Source organism: Amblyomma maculatum, chromosome 11 (genome assembly GCF_055883805.1).
Source record: "Amblyomma maculatum isolate TAMU_Amacu chromosome 11, ASM5588380v1, whole genome shotgun sequence".
Taxonomy (NCBI): domain Eukaryota; kingdom Metazoa; phylum Arthropoda; class Arachnida; order Ixodida; family Ixodidae; genus Amblyomma; species Amblyomma maculatum.
The window spans coordinates 38864892-38884404 of record NC_139354.1 but is presented as its reverse complement, the minus strand read 5'-3'; the positions used below and the strand labels follow the sequence as shown (position 1 = coordinate 38884404).

The 19513-nt window shown below is 42.0% G+C and overlaps 1 protein-coding gene and 1 pseudogene across 2 annotated transcripts in view; one reads left to right on the top strand and one right to left on the bottom strand.

The window, feature by feature from the left end:
- The window catches only part of frtz (WD repeat-containing and planar cell polarity effector protein fritz), a 36450-nt gene extending 30035 nt beyond the window's left edge, over nucleotides 1-6415 (bottom strand). Inside the window, exons 1-7 of the mRNA XM_084583925.1 lie at nucleotides 6277-6415; nucleotides 6003-6077; nucleotides 5863-5907; nucleotides 3751-3795; nucleotides 3606-3676; nucleotides 2119-2178; nucleotides 1823-1943 (exon numbers count right to left, since the gene is read on the bottom strand). Coding sequence (XP_084440051.1) covers nucleotides 1823-1943; nucleotides 2119-2178; nucleotides 3606-3676; nucleotides 3751-3795; nucleotides 5863-5907; nucleotides 6003-6063 — 403 coding nt within the window. The 5' untranslated portion in view covers nucleotides 6064-6077; nucleotides 6277-6415. The remainder of the gene's footprint in view (nucleotides 1-1822; nucleotides 1944-2118; nucleotides 2179-3605; nucleotides 3677-3750; nucleotides 3796-5862; nucleotides 5908-6002; nucleotides 6078-6276) is intronic.
- Nucleotides 6416-6665: 250 nt separating this feature from the next.
- On the top strand, nucleotides 6666-19319 carry LOC146173562 (selenoprotein N-like; annotated as a pseudogene). The gene is made up of 7 exons (XR_014702105.1): nucleotides 6666-7189; nucleotides 8351-8691; nucleotides 10165-10316; nucleotides 11059-11249; nucleotides 12456-12665; nucleotides 14180-14355; nucleotides 15549-19319. The product of XR_014702105.1 is annotated as a selenoprotein N-like (transcript).
- Nucleotides 19320-19513: the final 194 nt, after the last annotated feature.

Here is a 19513-nt window from a genome sequence, read left to right as displayed (position 1 = left end):
CCTTACAGAAGTGCAACTTGACGAATGTGTATTAGGGAACATCCACAGTCACTATCACTTTCAATGCTTTCATCACAGTGCAAGGAAAAGTAGTTAGATTTTGTAAGAGCAACCATTCCACCTGACTACCCATGCCCGTTATCACTGCTCACCACAAGTCCACCTCTCGATTAGTTCATGACTAGGCAAGATGGCCTGTAAGTTAATAATGTACACTATGCATAATTGCCTCACTTAGAAGGCTCGCCCCCTTTCTGGTAAAAATATTCATTACATTATAGCTGACACATCAGGTGTGGAGCACACAAGAAAGCATTTAAGTGTGGCCATATTACGCTCGCACCGATAATATATGCCTCTGCACGTGGCGTGGGCAAGGGCAGACTTTCTCCATTTTTGTTTCCGGCTTGACATTTAGGCATGATCACCCTCATGCAAACGAGAAAGCCTCGATGATGGCGGTCAAGCTGCTCGCGCTTCCTGCACGCTCTTCAAAAGAATTAATTTATGCTGCGAGACAGCACACACAGAGAGGGCATGATTGTACGCCAAATGCTGCAGCGCAGACTGCTTCTGAAGGTTTCGTTTCTTTCATGCACTTTTTTCTTGTCCCCAGAACATAGGCGAGCTTCCCGATCAGGATCAACAAGAACTACATTGCATCGAAGCAGTCGCTGTGAAAGCGCAGCCCAGCATGCATTGCAGCTTTGCCATCTCCTCATTGCTACCTTTTTGTGCACAGCTCCTCCTGCAATTTAAGGCATTGTGAGCACGTGGAGCTATGGTGACTAAGAATGGCAGGAACTAAAAACGACTTGGACATTTTTGAGAAGAGTGTTGACATTGGAAGAAAATAATAAAAAAAAAAGTGGGAGACATTTTTGAGAAGAGTGTTGACATTGGCAGAAAATAATACCAAAAAAAAGTGGGAAACACCATTGCAAGACCCATCTTTTTCACGTGCCGAAATAAAAATGAATCTGAGTTCAATCAACTCCTAGAGCTTCTCATTTGGGGGTGTCCGGCTACTGTGTCTCCCCGACTCATCCCTATCTTTTTCTTTTTTTCCATGGGTCCCCATGAAAAATAACAGAGTTTTGGTATAGGGAATACGGAATACTGGTATACAGAATCCTATATAAAATTTATACTGGACATTTTAGTAGGGTGTACGCTTCTCTGCAGCTGTATTTTAATTTATTCATAAATGTTCTGAAATAAACAAAATGATAGTGTTTGCTCTTTTTTTAATTTCCCATTTCTTTTTTTTTTACTTATTAGATACTTCAAGGGCATTTTTTTTCCCATATTCGTATTCGAGCCATATTTGAAACTTTTAATATTCACACCCCTAGTAAAAAGCAATTTCCCCTCCTCCACCACATCATGCCTTGAATTATGGTTCAATTTTTGCTGCTATTCTTGTTGGTTTACTGCTGACCGAATAGGAAGTTAAGAGTGCTTTATCATGGTGCAAGGAAATGTAGTCCCAAGGTATTCCATAAAAAGTCTGGTACAATGGTTCAATTTTTGTAGTTTATTTTTGCTGGTTAGGCCATAATTGAATACTTGGTTAGGTTGGCGACCATGCCTGGTGGTAATGCAGAAGCAAACCACTACACAGTTACACACTGTCCCTGCCATGTAAGTCTACTATCACAAGGTTGCTGGCCTAATGCTTCATTTGTGTAGCAAGTAACTACAGTTCTGTCTAGTAATAATAAAAATAATGATAAATAATCTTTATTTTGTTAAGTGCAACAGTGTACAAACAATAGTAGGCTTTGTTTTTTTGTTTAACCAGTGCCCAGAAATGACCTACCATCTGTAATGTGCTCCGACGCAAGACGGCCGATCAGGTACCTGTCAACACTCACTCTTCGTAGCTTGCATGAGTCAGGATCAACTTGGACAAATACACATACGCCACTCTGAAAGAAAAACTGGAAGGAAAACAACAGGTTTCAAACACGTGGCCAGGCTTCCGAAATCTGTGAAAAACATGCAAGCAAGCTTGGGCGCAAATGTTGAAAATGTACTTTCCGCAACCTGGCAAAAGCAAAACAAAGAAAACTAAATCAATGTTTGTTGACGCTAAGTTGCGAAATGAAAACTTACGTGCAGCAATCCAGATGTAATCCACCTTGCACTAATGCACTTCTGGGCATTCACGATATCCTGCATTAAGTAAAAAAAAAAAAGTTATATATTTGCTGTCAAAGTGGCTTACTAAAACAATTTTAAGGCGAAAGCTTTTCTAGGCTCATGGCGTGTCCACGTTGGCTGAACGTGACCGCCAGAATCGTGATCAGGAAATGTCCGTTGCCGTACGAAGACGGATTAAAGCAGGAAAAATGACTGATAGTAATAGGTAGTGATTAGTAGAGGTTATAATGGGGAGTTGGTAGAGGTAATAATGGCTAATAATGACTAATAACCGCTTGTAATGAACCAGATGTGTAGCAAATTGTAATGAATACATTTGATTAGAATGATTAAAAATGCTTAGTAATGAGTAATAATGACTAAAATGACTACTAATTACTTGTAATAACAAATATGTCTAACGATGACTTGTAGTGACTGCAGCTGATTAGCAATGACTAGAAATGCTTAGTAATGAGCAGTAATGACTAAAATGACTACAAATGACCAATAAGTATAATAACAACTTGTAACGACTACAACTGATTAGATATGACTAAAAATGCTTAGCAATTACTACTAATGACTTGTAATGATCAGTATGTCTAACGTTGACTTGTAGTCACTACAACTGATAAAAAACGACTAAAAATGCTTAGTAATGACAGCTAATGACTTGTAATTACCAATATAACTAATGACCACTTGTAATGACTGCAACTGATTAGAAATGACTAAAAATGCTTAGTAATGAGTAGTAATGACTCAAATGAGCGGCCAAGAGACAGAAGGAAAGAGAAATAGGTAAAGAGAAGAGACAACAGAAAGAGGCAAATGATGAGCGGAGGAAGAGTAGGCTTTTTCCGTTCACCTCTTAAGAGAGATCTTAAGGGATCCTGCAATATTTTTTCTTTTAATTTGCAACACACCAACGTAGTTCCTCTAGTAGAACACAATTTGACAATTTACCAATTACACTGACATGGACTGTGCCTGCTATACCAGACGTCATCCTGAAAGCATCAGCTGGAGTTAGCCATGGTTGCGTGTGCAAACTGGTTTTTGGCAAGAAGGCTCCTCTTTTGAAATGCAATATGGCCATCGTAAACAAGGCTTTCGTGCTGGGAGCCGAAACGTCAACAGAAATCTGTTTTTTCTTACTGGTCGGCGACTCGTTTCATCCAAACGTAACCCCCACCCCTTGTGGTTAGACAGGATTCCGTCATATTCTCAACTTCAATCTGGTTCAGAAAAGCAAAAAACATCCCAGAAGAAATAAAAATAGCAGAGTGAAGTAAGATTCACTGCCCAAATTAGATCTTATTGCTTCACTTCGCATGAAACTCTCCAGAAATTCAACGATGATCCAAAGCTGCCAACAGACAACAAGGCTTCAATTGAAGCACTTTAGAGATAGCTACACAATGTGTTCTGACAAAGTGCAAACAATTTTTCGTCACCTCAAACTCCCATATGCATTCCCGTAGCTTTTCTGGTCGCTTGTTAGATGGAGTCCACATGATGTCTTTGGCTGTGAAAGAAAACATGCTGTTGCAAATAAAGCAAATGTGCAGAATTACACGCAGAGCGAAGTATGTTGCATACCTTTTGCATACGCCTCCTTTGCATCGAGATACAACTCCTCCGGATCTGCAAAAAATATTTCATATGTAACTGACACGTCGTTGCTGTTACAGGCACATTATGACGCCCACACTATAAGTGGTTCCGCACAGTGCTCAGAGGGTGCTGCCCTCAATGCTGCTATGACAAGTACAGTAATACCAGGAAGGCCAACACCATGGCCACACCTACCTGCTCTCAAGTCCTCACTGTGTTTCGTATATGACCAGCGGCTGAATTCATCTGCTGCTTCATTAAGCTGTGCTTTGCGATGTCGCAAGTGGTTTAAAGACAGAGCAATATGATCAACCCACCATTCTGAAGTGCATAATTCCTTGGGCTAGTTCATTTCTTTTACTGGAGAAACTTGACCTTTGGCATCAATGTAACGTAGGACTCTAAATGAGTAGTGCAATCCTTGCTTTCTACATGTGGCGACTATGACGTATAAAACCCATCAAATACCTTTTAGCTCTCAAACGCCTATTGGTTGCCATTCTCACGGCTAACGGTAATAAGGCTTATGATGTGTTTTCTTTATGTTTGCCAGGTGCTTAAAGCAGATCCTTGTTGACCTATTTGGCACCAGCTCGCAACCATCGCATATATTAAATATAAGATAAAATGTGTCAGACAACTAATTCAAGCATGGCAAGCAATCCGCGATGCAAAGTTGCTGTTGGCAGCAACACCTTATATCATGCAAGTTCTCAGAAGAAAATTAGTAACAGTTCTGCCCTGCAACCCAGTCACTACGTAATATTAGCAGTGAATAGAGCATACAACATATTCCTTTATACAGCTATGCATTTCAAGCTATTGGCTTCTATGGCCATGCCAAAATATCTTCCCCGCACACTCACATCTTACAAACTTTTAAAGCTGATTGTCCATATACAGACACCATCCCATGTACTTGTACAGGGTGCTCAAGCGGCACGCTCTGTTGTGCATTTATAAGTCACTGCTGCCTGGCAGGCCCAATACACCTTTGTAATGGGCCAATACAGATCCAATACAAAGTCATCAGGAGTAAAACATGTTGCGCGAGAATGCACATGCATGATAAGACCAGATTTCAAACCCCAGTCCGCTTATAAATGACACGATCAAGTCTTGGTGTGCCATTCCAGTGCTCTAGATAAGTGCGTGGACAACTGTACGAGTCTCGGACCTGCATTCCGAGTTTGCGCCATTTTCAGATGTGTCGTCTCCCTGACCTTGAGTCATCTGAATGATGGAGACACCGGAACCGGATATCAGTTCCGCTTCCGACATTGCCACCAATCAGATGACTCGAGGTCAAGGCGATAACGAGACTTCTGAAAACGATGCCCAGAATATGGCAACAGGCCTGCAAATATCACAAACGTCAAAGAAAATAAAGTGCAGAGTGACACCCGAAAATAGAAAGTAGCGCTAATGGTCTCGTGATATCAACCTTCGAAATGTATGCAGCAAGATACAATAGGTACTTAATTTTAAGATGCAACTTTATATGCACGGAACTATAATCGACGTAAAACATGATAGAAGATGTTGATTTAATTGACTGTTTACTGGCGCAACAACCCAATTCTCGGTTAAGTCCTGCTCGTGTAACTTACTCGAAAATCTGCACACTCTGATTTCAGACTTCCTTGGCGGTTGTGACATCTTGACGCAGCAGAACTTGTGGCTGTAAATTTTTCCCCCGGCATTTTTTCTTTTTTGCAGGTGCCGAGATGGCTATGTCACTACCGCTCCGTTGCAGTGCCGTAAAAACGCGTCGCCGTATCTCAAAGTGTACTACAGCACGTGCTTTCCAATCACACTGCCACCGCCCAAGTCTTCATAAAAACCGCGATAGCTGCGATGAAGCGGCAAATACCCCTCGAATGAGACTCTCCAGACTATGGCGTGAACCGATTCCCACAACGTCGTGGTTAATTCTTTTGGACCTGCTGTCGCGACATCGCAGGAGTAGCAGACGAAACGGAATTGACCACGGCTTAATCGGCTTAACTGCGCCGTCCTGGAAATATGCCGAGACGATCGAGTGACTGGATGGGACCTCCTCAGAGCGGCATATCGCAAACAACAGCAATAACTTACCTTCATCACCTTTGTCGTACAGTTTGAAGCAGCCTAGGTCGGTACCTAAACCAAGTAGACAAAAAGCGTCGAACGCATCACTGCGTGCAAAATGAAAATATGACCAACTCACAGTAAGTTTAAAATACGCGGATATGCACCTTTGACTTCGACGTCATCCTTCATCGTCCAGAATTGGAGCTCACACAGCAATGAAACCATTGTATGGAGTGCCCCTGTCAAGAATAGAAAAAATTGTCTAGTCTTTTCTTTCTTTTTTAACGAAACAGCTCCTGTTTACTGTGCGGACGACTAATGACAGATATACAAAAGCAGGGGGTCGATCAACTAAAGAAACTTTTTCTGACATTAGTGTCAGCTAGTGCACGCGATCGTCGAAAGTGCCGTTCGCTGAAACTCAGCAGCGTGGCTTACCACTTTGACAGGAAAGTTGCTCAGAACGCAAAAAATCGCTGTCACATTTGAAGTTTCTGAACTTTCGAATCACGGTCACGGAGTTCCGGATACAACAAACTTTGTTTATAACCTAGTACAATAAAGTGGTGCACTCTGCATAAACACAAGTTTAATGCTTAAAAAAACCGCCGCAAAATACACGACGCTGTAATCACATACGTGAAATATGCGCGTTTTAAATAATATTATTTAGGATACTACACTTAGTTACTCACCATACATTTTTTTAAAGATCTTAATTTTGCAGCTTATTTTTGTTACTTAAAACCTAAAGCTAAATTGGCTAAATCCTTGACGCACCCGCCTGCACCCGCTCCGCTCGAAAACGAAGAGTGCGCATGGAGTGCGCGCGACGCACAGCTGATCGTGTTGATGCGAGCACGCGAGCAATGGAGAGTGTCTACGGAGAAAGCGTAAACACGACATTTAATGCTAGCGATCGCAAATTCCTACGTGTCTATGGGCACTGAGCTATGTGTAAATGATTCCAGCAACTGTCAGCCTTCAAAAAAGCGCTGAACCTCTGGTATGACAAAGCTTATAGAAGGCTATGACGACGTCGTGGCAGTTTGGCCCAGCCGTTGTCATCGGTTCCGCGCTTCTTGCCTTTGCCGCAGTAATTTTCTCGCTTTCGTGCCTAAGTAATGAACATCAAAATTTTGGGTTACAGGACTGCTACATTTTTCTCGACCGCTTTATTACGCCCGATGTTAATTATTTGTATGCAAGCGTCGGCTCCTTGTTCGCCTCGGTAGCTAGTTTCGGTCGAGATTCGAGAAGGCTTGAAAGCCGAAATGTCACAATACGAAGCTTTTTTCGCGGTATAGACGTGAGGTCATTGTCCAAGAACGTCGCCGAAGAACTGTTGTCGGTGAGTGCCACCGATGTTACAATGATGCAAACGCGTCCCCTTTTTATTGTTGGTTGAAAGAATATCTGTTGAACGCGTGTACCCGCTTTCCGTTGTCGCCACGGGCATAGTTTAGTTTTGCTTGTTGTCAGGTTTGACTGATATTTACTAATCGACCTCGGGGCTCAATTGCTACGCGCTTATGAAAAATTGCGCGCCCGTAACCACTTAACGTTAGTCTGAATTGCTCACAGTTCTCTGTTGTAAAGTTCTGTTTTCGAGGGTTGAACTACTTTTCTCTGTGGCCGTAAATGAAAATAATGAATACACGAAGAAAAATATCAAGACTGTAACCTTGATCTCTTGTTAGGTATGTGTTTGCTTTCAGCCTTGTAAAAATATTTGGCTAGCTTCAGTACACAAAGCTGCCTGCACTGTTGTGGTGGATTGTTAGTTGCAAAGTGATATTGCATGCCCCCTCACGTATAATAAATTTCTTTTAAGTGTGTGTAGTGGGCAAGAAAGAAAAAGAAGCTGGTAATGAAGTCGCGGAATTTCGAGAGGATATGCAAAGCATCTCAATGCGTCTTGTGGGTATTTACAAAAAAAAAAAAAAAAAAAAACACTCAGGAACAGACTTATTCTGATTCCACATATGGACATAACTAGCCAGTGTATGGAGAATTCATATGGCCCATTTAGACAAGGAAAGATGAATCTTTTATACAAAGTTCATGTTTTAGTATCGCATTATGAAGTAGTTAGGAGGCCACATGATAACAGCAAAAGTATGAGGTTGTAAATGTGTTGAGGTTTTAAATTTTGTTTGCGAAGTAGAGTTCTCAGGTTGTGTATGCATGCTATTGGCTATCTGTTTATGCCACATGCCCTGCCCACATCTATTTCCTTGTTTCCATTCCATCTGAAATATCATTAAATTGTGTTTGTTCCATAAACCACTCAGTTTGCATTCTCACTAATTTAATTTCAAGCCCTTAGGGCAACATGGTGCATAAGAGGCATTTAATGTAGCAGTGGACGGCAGGCAAACAGGTAAGCAGATGTGTCTAATAAGTTCTTGGGATAGAGTGGTTGCCGATGGCAGAGGGCAGGGTTTGAAGCACTTGCTCAACTGTGCCGAGGTGGAATCGTTATTTCATTGGGATTGTGGTTATTCTGCAGGATCCCGAAAGTAACCTCCAGAGTCTCCTGTCATGGAACGAACCCCACCAGGGAACGAAGATATTACCTTTGTCCATGTTTTCGACTTTCCTGCCGCCTCAAAGTAATAGTTATGGGGACCCATGGTGGCTCCTGGAAGGAAAAGGCTTGCCGCACAGTGATGGACATGTGGACGGCAGCATCTACACTCCGCCAATATACAACACATCAGCCGAAGCTCTACTGGGCGAGCTCTTTGGAATGTTTCATCAAAACGTCTTTCTCATCACGAGGGCTTTTCCGGCAGGAACAGCTGCCGTAGTGGCAAGAAGCGCAAATGGCACACTAGACATTGTGTTCAGGTTAGTGTGCTGTTTTACTGAATGTTCTAGGGTTTCAAGAGAGGCAATTTTCAGAAATCTGAGAAAGGCTTGCATCCCCACAGACAGCATCATATATTCATGTTTATTTGGAGAATAACTTACATAAGCTTGAAATTTTCACCTATGGCACTTTATAATTTTCCTACAAAAAACCCTTTACTTAGCTGTAAAATGAATCTTTGAGCTTGTCTTACCTATCTGTGCACTGTTAGATATCTTCTTCTCCGAGGTGGACTGGAAATGTGCATACTTCAAAGTGAAGTAGGTGTAAACATGTATTGGCAATTTATTTATTCTATGCCCTTTTTGTTGTTTTTTTCACCAAACATGTCACTTAATTGAACCCTGATGGAAAATTGAAGTTGGTCTGTATCTATAGATTACTGCTGTTCTCATTGTAGCAATACTACTTTCACTGAAAATGACGCTTTTACTTCCTGGAAAAAGTAAAAAAAAAAAAATTTGAAATGTAAATGTTGCTACCCTTGACCATTTTGCAATGCGCTCCAGTCCAGCAATGCAGTTTTTCATGTACAGATCTCAAAGGCTTGACTGCAGTGTCATTCACTTCTATGTAATGATTATCATTTTTGGTCTTGGCATCATGAGTTCAAATTGAGTGGTAGTGAAAATCAATTGCAAATCCAATTTTCTCAGCACCTAATTTGTTTACTTTCCACACATTCATCGGCATACCCAGAAACAGCCGTGCAATTGGTTTCTACAAAAAGAAAAAATTGCGTCAAGGTGTTGTTTTTACAGAAGTAGGCTTTATTTGTAAACATAATTTTAAATGTTGAGACATCAGCACACTAACAAGCATTGTGTCCTCATAAGCAAGGCCTGTACACCTGGCCTTGTTTTTAAAGATAATTCTACTAAAAGCTTAGGCATAAAACTACTTTACTGTAATTATACTAGCTTCCCTCATTCATATATATGCATATTATTTGTTCAGTCATGATTTTGTTTTTATGCTCTAGTCCTTCACATCAGTTCTCTAAAACACACATTTATAGTTTTTTTTTCTAATAATATTGTTAATGTTGTTAAGCTGTCCAACATTTACAGCTGTGTTGGCCCGCATTCCCTTTGTTGATAGTGATATCCGCAACTTTTCTTTTCTATGCTAGGTGTAGCAATTTGTTATTCAGGTTTTAAATATTGGAGAATGTGGTTATACGTTAGCTGCCATAGCAGCTCATAGGTAATTGCTAAGCTTGATTTGTGATCATTAACTAAAGCAAGAAGCTTACGTTGCTGCCTTACTCATTTCTCTATTACTAAGCCTGATCGTGTAATCTACTAGTCCTTAAGCAGGTCTGCAGTGATGCAAATAATACTAATAATAATAATTATAGTAAAAACAATGCATGTAACAATGCATGTAACATTGAAACAGGGAGCCAGAATGTGACATTTTATGGGTGTCATTTGCTTTCGCACCAACAGATCTCACATCGAGTTCCAGATAAGCAGCCCGCCACAGAGGCCACTGTGGTTCACGCCAGCCCAGTTTAGGGGGCGTGTGGTCATTAGTGAGGACGGCTCCATTTTGCATCACTTTGAGGCTTACGTGCCTGCCGACCGGCAACTGAATGTTGGTGCGTATGGCCTTGATTGATATCTTCACATTTCATGTCAGTGGGCACCACGAGGATTTTAAACGGCTTGGACCTAAGCTAGTTAATTGGTTTGCAAATATTAGGATTTTCTTGAACCGTCAGATGTAGATGGTGAAGCAAGGAACGTAGGACACATTGCTCGGTTTCCAGGTATTGAGTATTTTGCTTTGCTAGGAAGACATATGCTTTTCAATGCATGGTCTTCATTGCCACAGCAGAAAATTCTGCCATCTAAAGTGCGATGGAGGCGAAACCAAGAGGCATTTGTGTACTGTGCGATGATGTCACTGCATGTTAAAGATCCCCAGGTGGTCGAAATTACTCTGTAACCCTCCACTGCGGCACCTCTTTCTCTCTTTCACTCCGACCTTCCTTCCCTTACAGCGCGGTTCAGGTGTCCACAGAACAAGTGTGACATACTGCACCTTTACTTTCCTGTGTCCAAGATGCTATGGGATTTAGGAACAGTAGCACTACACAGACAAGAACACTAAGACACGACGACAGAATAAAGTGCACCGTGAACCATGCATGTACTACACCAGCCCCTCCAACTTTCTGCTTTGATATTAATAAACTCTGTTCGATCCCACCCCATAAAACAAACCATAAACTATCTGTCAAGATTGTTTTCCTCTCGGGCATAAAGAGACACATCCACTGGTTTGGTCTGTGTGTTTTCATTTCTTAAGCACGTCTTCTTTCCATTGTTTATTTTCAGATCTGGAGTGGCTGGCGCAGCAGCACAAAGGCAACACCCAGAACACCGAAGTGGACATTGGAAAAGTTACAGAAATGTGCCTTAGTTTGGACACTGTGGACGGGTGCTCTTTAAGCAAACAGTGGGCATCGGAAGGCATCGCTGTAGAGGCATTCAGGAAGCTGGATCAGATGTTCTTCCCTTTCCTACAAGTAAGCGAGAGCTGAAACTTTCTATCTTGCCATTTTCTTGAACTGTTATAGACTGACCGTTAACGATGAACGGTTTGGTTGGTTTGGTTTGTTGGGTTTAACGTCCCAAAGCGACTCAGGCTATGAGAGACGTCGTAGTGGAGGACTCCGGAAATTTCGACCACCTGGGGTTGTTTAACGTGCACTGACATCGCACAGCACACGGGCGCCTTGCTTTTCGCCTCCACCGAAAAGCGGCCGCCGAGGCCGGGATTCGATTCCACGTCCTTGGGAACAGTAGTCGAGCGCTGTAACCACTGCGCCACCCAGGTGGTGTCAGCCTTCAGTAACGGATTATATTTCAAAAGCTCTAAAGGAGCAGTGAGAAGTTGCTCTAATGGTTCGGTTATGATTACTTAGGGACAGTTGTGAGCTTTAGATGATTTAAAGTGCATCACTTGTTGTTACTTTAAAGCACTTTGACTTTCTGCTGTTCCACAGAACAGAAAAGTGACGAGTACTATACATATGTGCTGCTCTCCATATCCTTTATCACCTCAGAGAAATAGCTGTGCTGAAAGAGCCTAGTTTACTTGCCTAGTTTGTGCGCGTTTTACAAGAAAAGAAGCCAGCAAGAAGGGATTTTATGTACAAGACATAACCTGCACAAGGGTGACACTTCAACTCAATAAACTCATGTCTTTCAGTAAAATGCAGGACATCCCTGCATATTTAAATATATGTCAACAGATAGAAACGTTCATTTGTGTTTGCCAGCATGGTCTGCACTTTGGTAGTGTTTTGTTCTCTTTTTGGTGTGTGGTACATACAGTATATGCTCTTTAACATGCCAAAGCAACATCGGCTATGAGAGGCACCGTAGTGGAGGGGCTCTGGTGATTTCAACTGCTTAGGATCTTAAACGTGCATGAAATGTCATATTGCATATGTTTTGCCCTCATCAAAACATGATGATTTGGATCAAACCTGCGTCGTCAAACTCGACACTTGAGCACCTTAACCCACTGCAGCAGGTCTGGGAGTGTTTTTCTTTTCCCAGCCAATTAAATTCTCCACATCATCTCTCTACAGGTCTCTTGTTCGTTCAGTTATTTTACAGCACTTTCTTCTCTTCGAAAAAGGTTATAACACTACCCGAAGCCTGCCTTCTTGCCTTCTGTATCGTCGGAGCCTGCAAAGCATTTGTCGTCCTGACATAACCTGCAGGTCCCGTACTACAATCTGAGTGCCGCTGTTAGAGAAGCCCAGAGTCGGCAGAAGCTAGTGCACTCCATCATCACCTGGGGTCCGCTGGACGACCAGTCCTGCTGAGGTAGCGCCCGGACCCTGCGACAGGGTCCGCTGGCATCCCCCACCGTGCAGGAACTTCTGCAGGCCCACTTTGTCAGCTCCTGGAGCCTCACAGCCCAGCTTAAAGTGAGTACTCATATGGCTGCCATGAAAAGAATATGTTTGTAAGTGCAACTTATGGCATAGTGAAATCATTATCATCATCATCGGACTGACTATACCCACTGCAAGGTGAAGGCCTCTCCCAATTTCCTACAATTAACCCGGCCCTGTGCGAGCTACATCTACTTGCGAACTTCTTAACCTCATCCACCCACCTAACTTTCTGCCGCCCCCTGCTACGCTTTCCTTCCCTTGGAATCCAGTTTGTCACCCTAAGCGACCATCAGTTATCCTCTTCGCACTACATGTCCTGCCCATGCCCACTTCTTCTTGATTTCCACTAGAATGTCACCAACTTGAGTTATTTCTCTGACCCACCCTGCACGCTTCCTATCTCTTAAACGTTACCCCTACCATTTTTCGCTCTATAGTCCCCCGTGTTGTCCTCAACTTAAGTAGAACCCTCTTCGTTAGCCTCCACGTTTCAGCCCCATAGGTGAGTACAGGTAAGATGCAATGTATGTGAAATACATTTATTTATTTACGTATTTATTTATTTATTAAGTACCTCAAATGCCTCTGGCGTGCATTATTGCATGGAGGACATGGGCTTATTGTTCATAATGCTCAAGTAAAGGACAATTCAGTGGCATTCTTGAAGCCACGTGGATCGGAGTGGTGCACAGCATTGCCAGGCAGATTATCCCGGTCCCTAGCGGTCTGTGAAAAGGACCACCAAAAGAAGGGCACTGTCTTTTTCCCCAAGTGGCATGCTACTGTACATCGAGAAGTGATTAGTGGCGGGTTTTGACGTCCCACGGTGAGACCGAACACACAGTATGCTGTCGAGCAGCATAGTACAGGGCAGTAGTCACTGATTAGATCCACCTGACTGAATGCAACTACAATAGAAAGCTGCGCATTTTCTGAGGAAGTAGCATATACTTCCACTGCATGTGGGTATGCTTAATCGAATGGTAACTAATTATTTCTTCCCTACCGGTGGTTTGTTAGACCTTGGGAGATTCTGCCAGGCATACTTAACTTCGTCAAAAAACTAAAAAGACCGGCAAATGAACCTTTGAGACCCACATGTTTTTTGGTGCAATAGAAACCATGTCTGTTTTCAAAATGGATTTGTTCTGAACACCCTCGAAATTTTTTTTTTTTGTGGGGTCTTTTGGTCTGTGGATATGCACATCTTTGTGTCCCGATACTTTTTTGTCCTGATGATCAGTGATTGCAATGAACACATGGGCAAAAGTAAGGGACGAGCAACTGCTATGTCCCAAGCCCAAAGCGTAATTAGACAGCTTTAGGGTAGCATAGCACTGTCTTGCATTTCAGCATGCAAAGCTGCAAACTACATAGCACACGCTATTAGAAAAATTGTGGATATCAATTTTTCGAAATGAATAATAAGCATATATTCGATTCATTTTCGAAAATTTTGAATTTCGCACTCCTCTTGTCCTCACTTAATATGCATGCCGATAAATAGCTGAGTTATATTTAATTTTTGTTTTTCCCTTTTCCAGGAATATGTTGCCTCCCAAGCTGATGAATCCACGATGAAAATGGCGACTGCTTGTCTCATTGAGTACAAATTCCCAGTTCAGATTGTGTGCCTCCTGCCAGACGCAACGGTTGTTGACAGCCGCTGTTTAAACGACCTTCTCGCCGTAGATGATGTTGATGAGACGGAGCTTGAAGGGTAATTTCCATTTTGTTGTTGCTTTTGGCAGATTCCAGTTGCTGATGAGCAGATGATATCTACGTAGTCACTGTGCATTGTCGATGCACGTTAAGGAGAAGCTGAAGCACTTTCTAGAGAATTTCACACAATGCTCGTATTGGAATATATAAAACTTCTATATTAAGCTCACAAAGTTGTTTCGCGCTGCCATTTAGTGATATCATATAATCAGCTGTTCAAATTGTGACAATCTACAGGCTTCTTCTCAGAGCAGCGAAGCAATGCGGAGAAACTTGATGATGACCTCATTATCGGTAATGTTTCAAATTTCAACTGCTTTCGCTTAATTCCTTTGATAAGTCAGCCGATGCTGCCAAACAACGCATTGCCGTGTTTGCCTTCATTGGCGTTCATTTTCTTCCATAGTGTAAGAGTTTATGCATTGAAAATGCATCACCTCCACAGATGCTGTCATCGGCATGCCTACTTAGCACCGTGTGCTGCAGAGAAGCCTAAACCCCGAAACAGTTTTATTCAGCGATTATGGTGTCGATTTAAATCGCAGCGCAAAACGACTTGGCATGAATTGCCATCAGCCTTCACAGATTCAATTCCTCTAATTTAGTTGAATTATAAAACCGCAGCTTGAGCTGCACTTTAAAGGATCCCAGGTAGCCAAAATTAGTTCCAAGAAAGCCCTCTAGTACAGTTCCTCTCGTAGCTTCAGTCGCTTTAAGAACGTTTCGACAAGTAGACTTGTCTTGCCGAAACTTTGGTCCACTTGTCCACTTGTCAAAATGTTGGCTCGACCTGCAAACTGAGGCTTTCCCCCCCGCTACCCTTGTCAAGTGCTCTTTCATGCTACTGTGAGATGTCACTAAATCAGTGTTTTTCTTTGTTGTGGCAATTTCTTGACCGTCATCGATATGAGGGCAGTGTAGATTCCAAAACCCGAAACACAAAAGTAGATTTATCGAACTTGCTTCCTTAAAAAATTTTCCTGAATTGCTTCGTTTTCAGGGTGAGGTATTACGAGTTATTCTCTGTAATATTGTGTGTCTATAGTTGCATAATCTTATCTATGTAGAGACTGTTTATTTGAGAACAAATTTAAATAGTATGAGAGTTACTTTGCTTCTTAAGGTTGTGTTCAGCATGCATAGGATTCAGTTTGCTGAATGCAATCATCGTGTTTCTTCTTTTGCATCCAGATTCACAGATCCCATTGAAATGGCCTACCATCGTTTCCTCACATCCTGCGTCACAAAGGCTCACTCTGAGCACGGCTTCAACAATATCAAGGCAGACTAGATCATTGCTTGCTGTAACACTTGCATGTCAATCAAAACTTGCTCACAAGTGCCTGTCTTTTTTGGCACTGGTAGCTGTATAGAATGAAATCAAAACAATATTGCTGTCTGTGCTTGATCTGGTAGCCACTAAGTGGCCCAATCTAAATGCAAAATATTCAAAGCCAGGTATGTATATCATATTTTTCATCGTGTCATTAAGTGCAAGCATGACAGCTACGTTATGAATACACGTGACAGTTAATGATTTTTATTGTGCACTCAGCTGTCATCACATTTGGACCCTTGTCTATCTAGAAGCAAGTACCATCCTTGCAAAAAGTAACCAGGCAGCGTGTGCTTCTCAGTTGGGCAGCAGAGAATTCGTACCAGTTCTGAAGCTGTAAGTCTGTACAATGTAAAGGCGAGCTCCTGTCCTCACTTCTCAACAAGTTGTGATCCTCTGGAAATCCATGTTGGCTATAGAATGCAAGCGAGAGGCAAAACATGCAGCATGGTTACTTTTGGCAAAGACAGTACACCTGCTTTAAGCTGGAGACAAGTTTTGTCCACATCTATCGTGCCTAAGGCCCCTAGCTTTCTGCAGTGGAAAGTTTTAAATGCCACCATTTGTGATCAACAAATCTTCATTATTAATGCGAAAGCCTTTCTTGGCTCATGGGCCGCAGTAATGTCCTCAGGAAATGTCAACACGAAATGCCCGCATGAAATGACAGTAAAGAAAGAAATATTTTTCCACTGGGAATCGAACAGCTATTCCTCCGATTCCCTGCCAACCACGCAAACCACAGTACTCCACCAGCGGAGTTTCCCAACTGGTCTGATCAAAAATCTTTGATGATCAGAAGGCACTGAAACAGTTGAGTGGAGTATGGAGAGAAGAATGGTGAGTGGGTGAAGAAATGGGCAGCTCAAAACACTGTGTAGCAGAGGAACGGCAACTTCAAGGATTAAATTCTAGTGTTAGTGCATGAATCTGACTCTTAAATAATGTTGACATATCTGCTGCTTCCGTATCTTGGGGGTGCTGTCGTCTTTTCTTTCGCTAGGGAGAAAGGCTTCAGCTATTGTTAGCCTTTGCAGTTTGAGATTGTTTTCTCCAGAGTTCTCAAATTCTCCTCTCACGTTGTATTGCAAATGTGGTAAATTTGTCGCTCGTGGCTGCCAGCACACAACCCCGTAAATCTAAGACACCTTAGGTGGTGTGAATCTAGGGGCCTTAGTCGTAACCAGTTTGAGATGGTTTGACGCGAATGTAAAATCAATTACTATTACTGACTTGTAATCACTTTCCTCCACTGTGATAAACTCTACCTTGTTATTTCACAACACATCGACTGACTACAACTGTGTTTTCTTTTATTTTGACTGCAAAATAGTCACTAGAGTGTGCCTTGCATCGCTATAAAGCACCCACCAGAGAAACGAATATACTGATTTTGTGTTTCAATGATGTTAAAAAAAATACTTGCATTATTTGAATGAGTCCAATACATTCCTTGTGATAATGCAGTGCGTAAATGCACCATTTCTGTATTTTGGACCAAGGGCGCAGCCTTTTTCTCTATAAAGTCTTCAGGCCATATATATATATATATATATATATATATATATAAATTTGCCATGTAGCGCTGTCACCTCACCATGAAATTCTGCAAGGTGAGGGCAAAAGTTCTCGCCGTGGCAGAGACTTAGAGCTCAAGAGATGCCACGAATGTTTACTAGTAGCTAAAAAAGCAAACCAGATGGCCTGAAAACTTTTGACAAAGGCAGTACCTGCACTGCCATTACAGCTGGAACTTGTGTGTATGTGACAGCAGCTTCTGAGGTCACAACCTGACCCTGCCTACCGACGGGCTCGAGACAAACCCAGAAACAAGTTTGCTTACAGAAAACTCGTTATATGCAACACGCAGCACAGTGCCTTAGCTTTTCTACAAATGTTGATTTAGAGCAGCACTTGCAATCGGAACAATATGTACTTCGCTGTGCCACTTCTTGTACTGTTATTTTGTGCCACAGTAAGTGATTGAATCTTTGCTCTTTGTCCCGTTGCAGTTTAGACAGTGGTTGTGACGAGATTAAAATGATTGTGCCTTTGCCTCAACTCACTGAAGTGATGTATAGTGTAACCTTTCTAGCACATTTACACATTTTTAGCTGGCACACCAAGACCTATGTGGGAAGGGCCTTCTCTGTATTCCCTTCAGGTGCAGTACCCATATTTTTGGATGCGACTTAAATACTATAGAAACTCATCTATACAAGGAGCAATTTCCACAAATGTGTGTGCAAAATATTCGCCGACATCTGACCAATCTTGTGTAGAAAAAGTTTCAGTCAGGTATGCGAAATGGACCCAGGAATCCACTCTGTTGAATGAATAGGTCAGGGTTTTGTGATAATTCAAGTATGGCTCTGATGTACATAAATTTTTGCTTTTGTTTGTTCAAACCATGAACACTTTAAGATGTTCCTTAAAAATGTATTCCTTACGTCCAGTAATGACTTATTGGGGCAGGAATGAGTCACACGAAGTGTAATTGAGACCTTGAAAATGCATCACGCAGCTATGACGACCCAATGGATTCACTTATTCAGTCAGCAAGAAGCCTGAATTTTTTTTTGTGCAAACCTGGTATGTCCTTTGAGAAAAATCTAACATTTTGTAAATTTCCCCTCTACTGGGTTTTAATTCTCACCTGAAGGGAATATAGTAAAAGAGCCTCGACTACAACCTGCTGTGACTGTTCACTTGGAGTTGCGTAATCAGCCTGCGAGTTGGCTAGCTACTCCTAGTTGTGATCTCAAGTTTCCAGCATGTGTGGAATTTAGTGAGGCCTTGCTTTTATTAAATAACTAAAGTGGCTGACAGCCTGTTGCATATTTGGCTGGAAGTAGCTGGCTGCCTGGTCACAACTTGACTAGCTGCTAATAGTGTGATGTGCTAATTGATAAGCTTAGGAACAATTAATGTAAATGAAGCAGGACCTCGGGCACCTGATCATAGCCTTAACATCAATCCTGTCTTCATAAATCTTGTTAATAGCTTTTGCAGCACGCTGAACTGGATAACCAGAGCCGAGTTGAATCAGAAATGCACATTAGCTGCAGAGCATGCACCTCTATAAACTGCTTGAGTTAAAAGTGTACAGCCATGGTCGTTTTCAATAGTTTTCAAAGCTAACACAGAAACACTATGTGGATACAACTTTCGACCTACTGAGTAAGCAGTCTAATCAACCTTCACCAAGTAAAAGTTATGCAAGGCAGGTAAGAAAAACACTTCCCCCTTTATATCGAATCTTCTAGTTTTCGAATATGTGTTCCTCTAGAGTTGTGTTCAACAATTGCGTAGCTTATCCTGTTTGCACAGTAGGCTCCGTTTTATGGTATGGAATGTCATGGTTTTATGATGCAACGATATGCATTTCGGCAATGCAAGAATTTTCTTTGATTGCTTTGCCAATGTCTTAGACATTTGTTTATTATTTACAAGTACTAGTCTTATGAATTCTTGGAGAAAAAACTGCTCAAATGCATCTGCCTTATGAAGTTGCCTTTCGAAACTGTCTCTGTGATGGTGAAGGGTGATGGATGCTTTATGCAGGCTGCTTTTTGCAGTTTCAATAAAGATTGTTACTTTCAGCAGAAAAGTGTGCTTTGTATTACTACAAGAAGGGCTCTTCCATGGAGACTTCCCTACACCCTAAGATGGACATGTGATTAGCAGCTGTAATGTAGACTGCCACTGTGCAAGGGCACTTTCTAAAACCAGCCTACATTATACCTTCAGGGGCCAGCTGGTTGACAGAAGGATTACCAAAGGCACTCTCCAAAGCCAGCCTGCATCATACCTTCAGGAG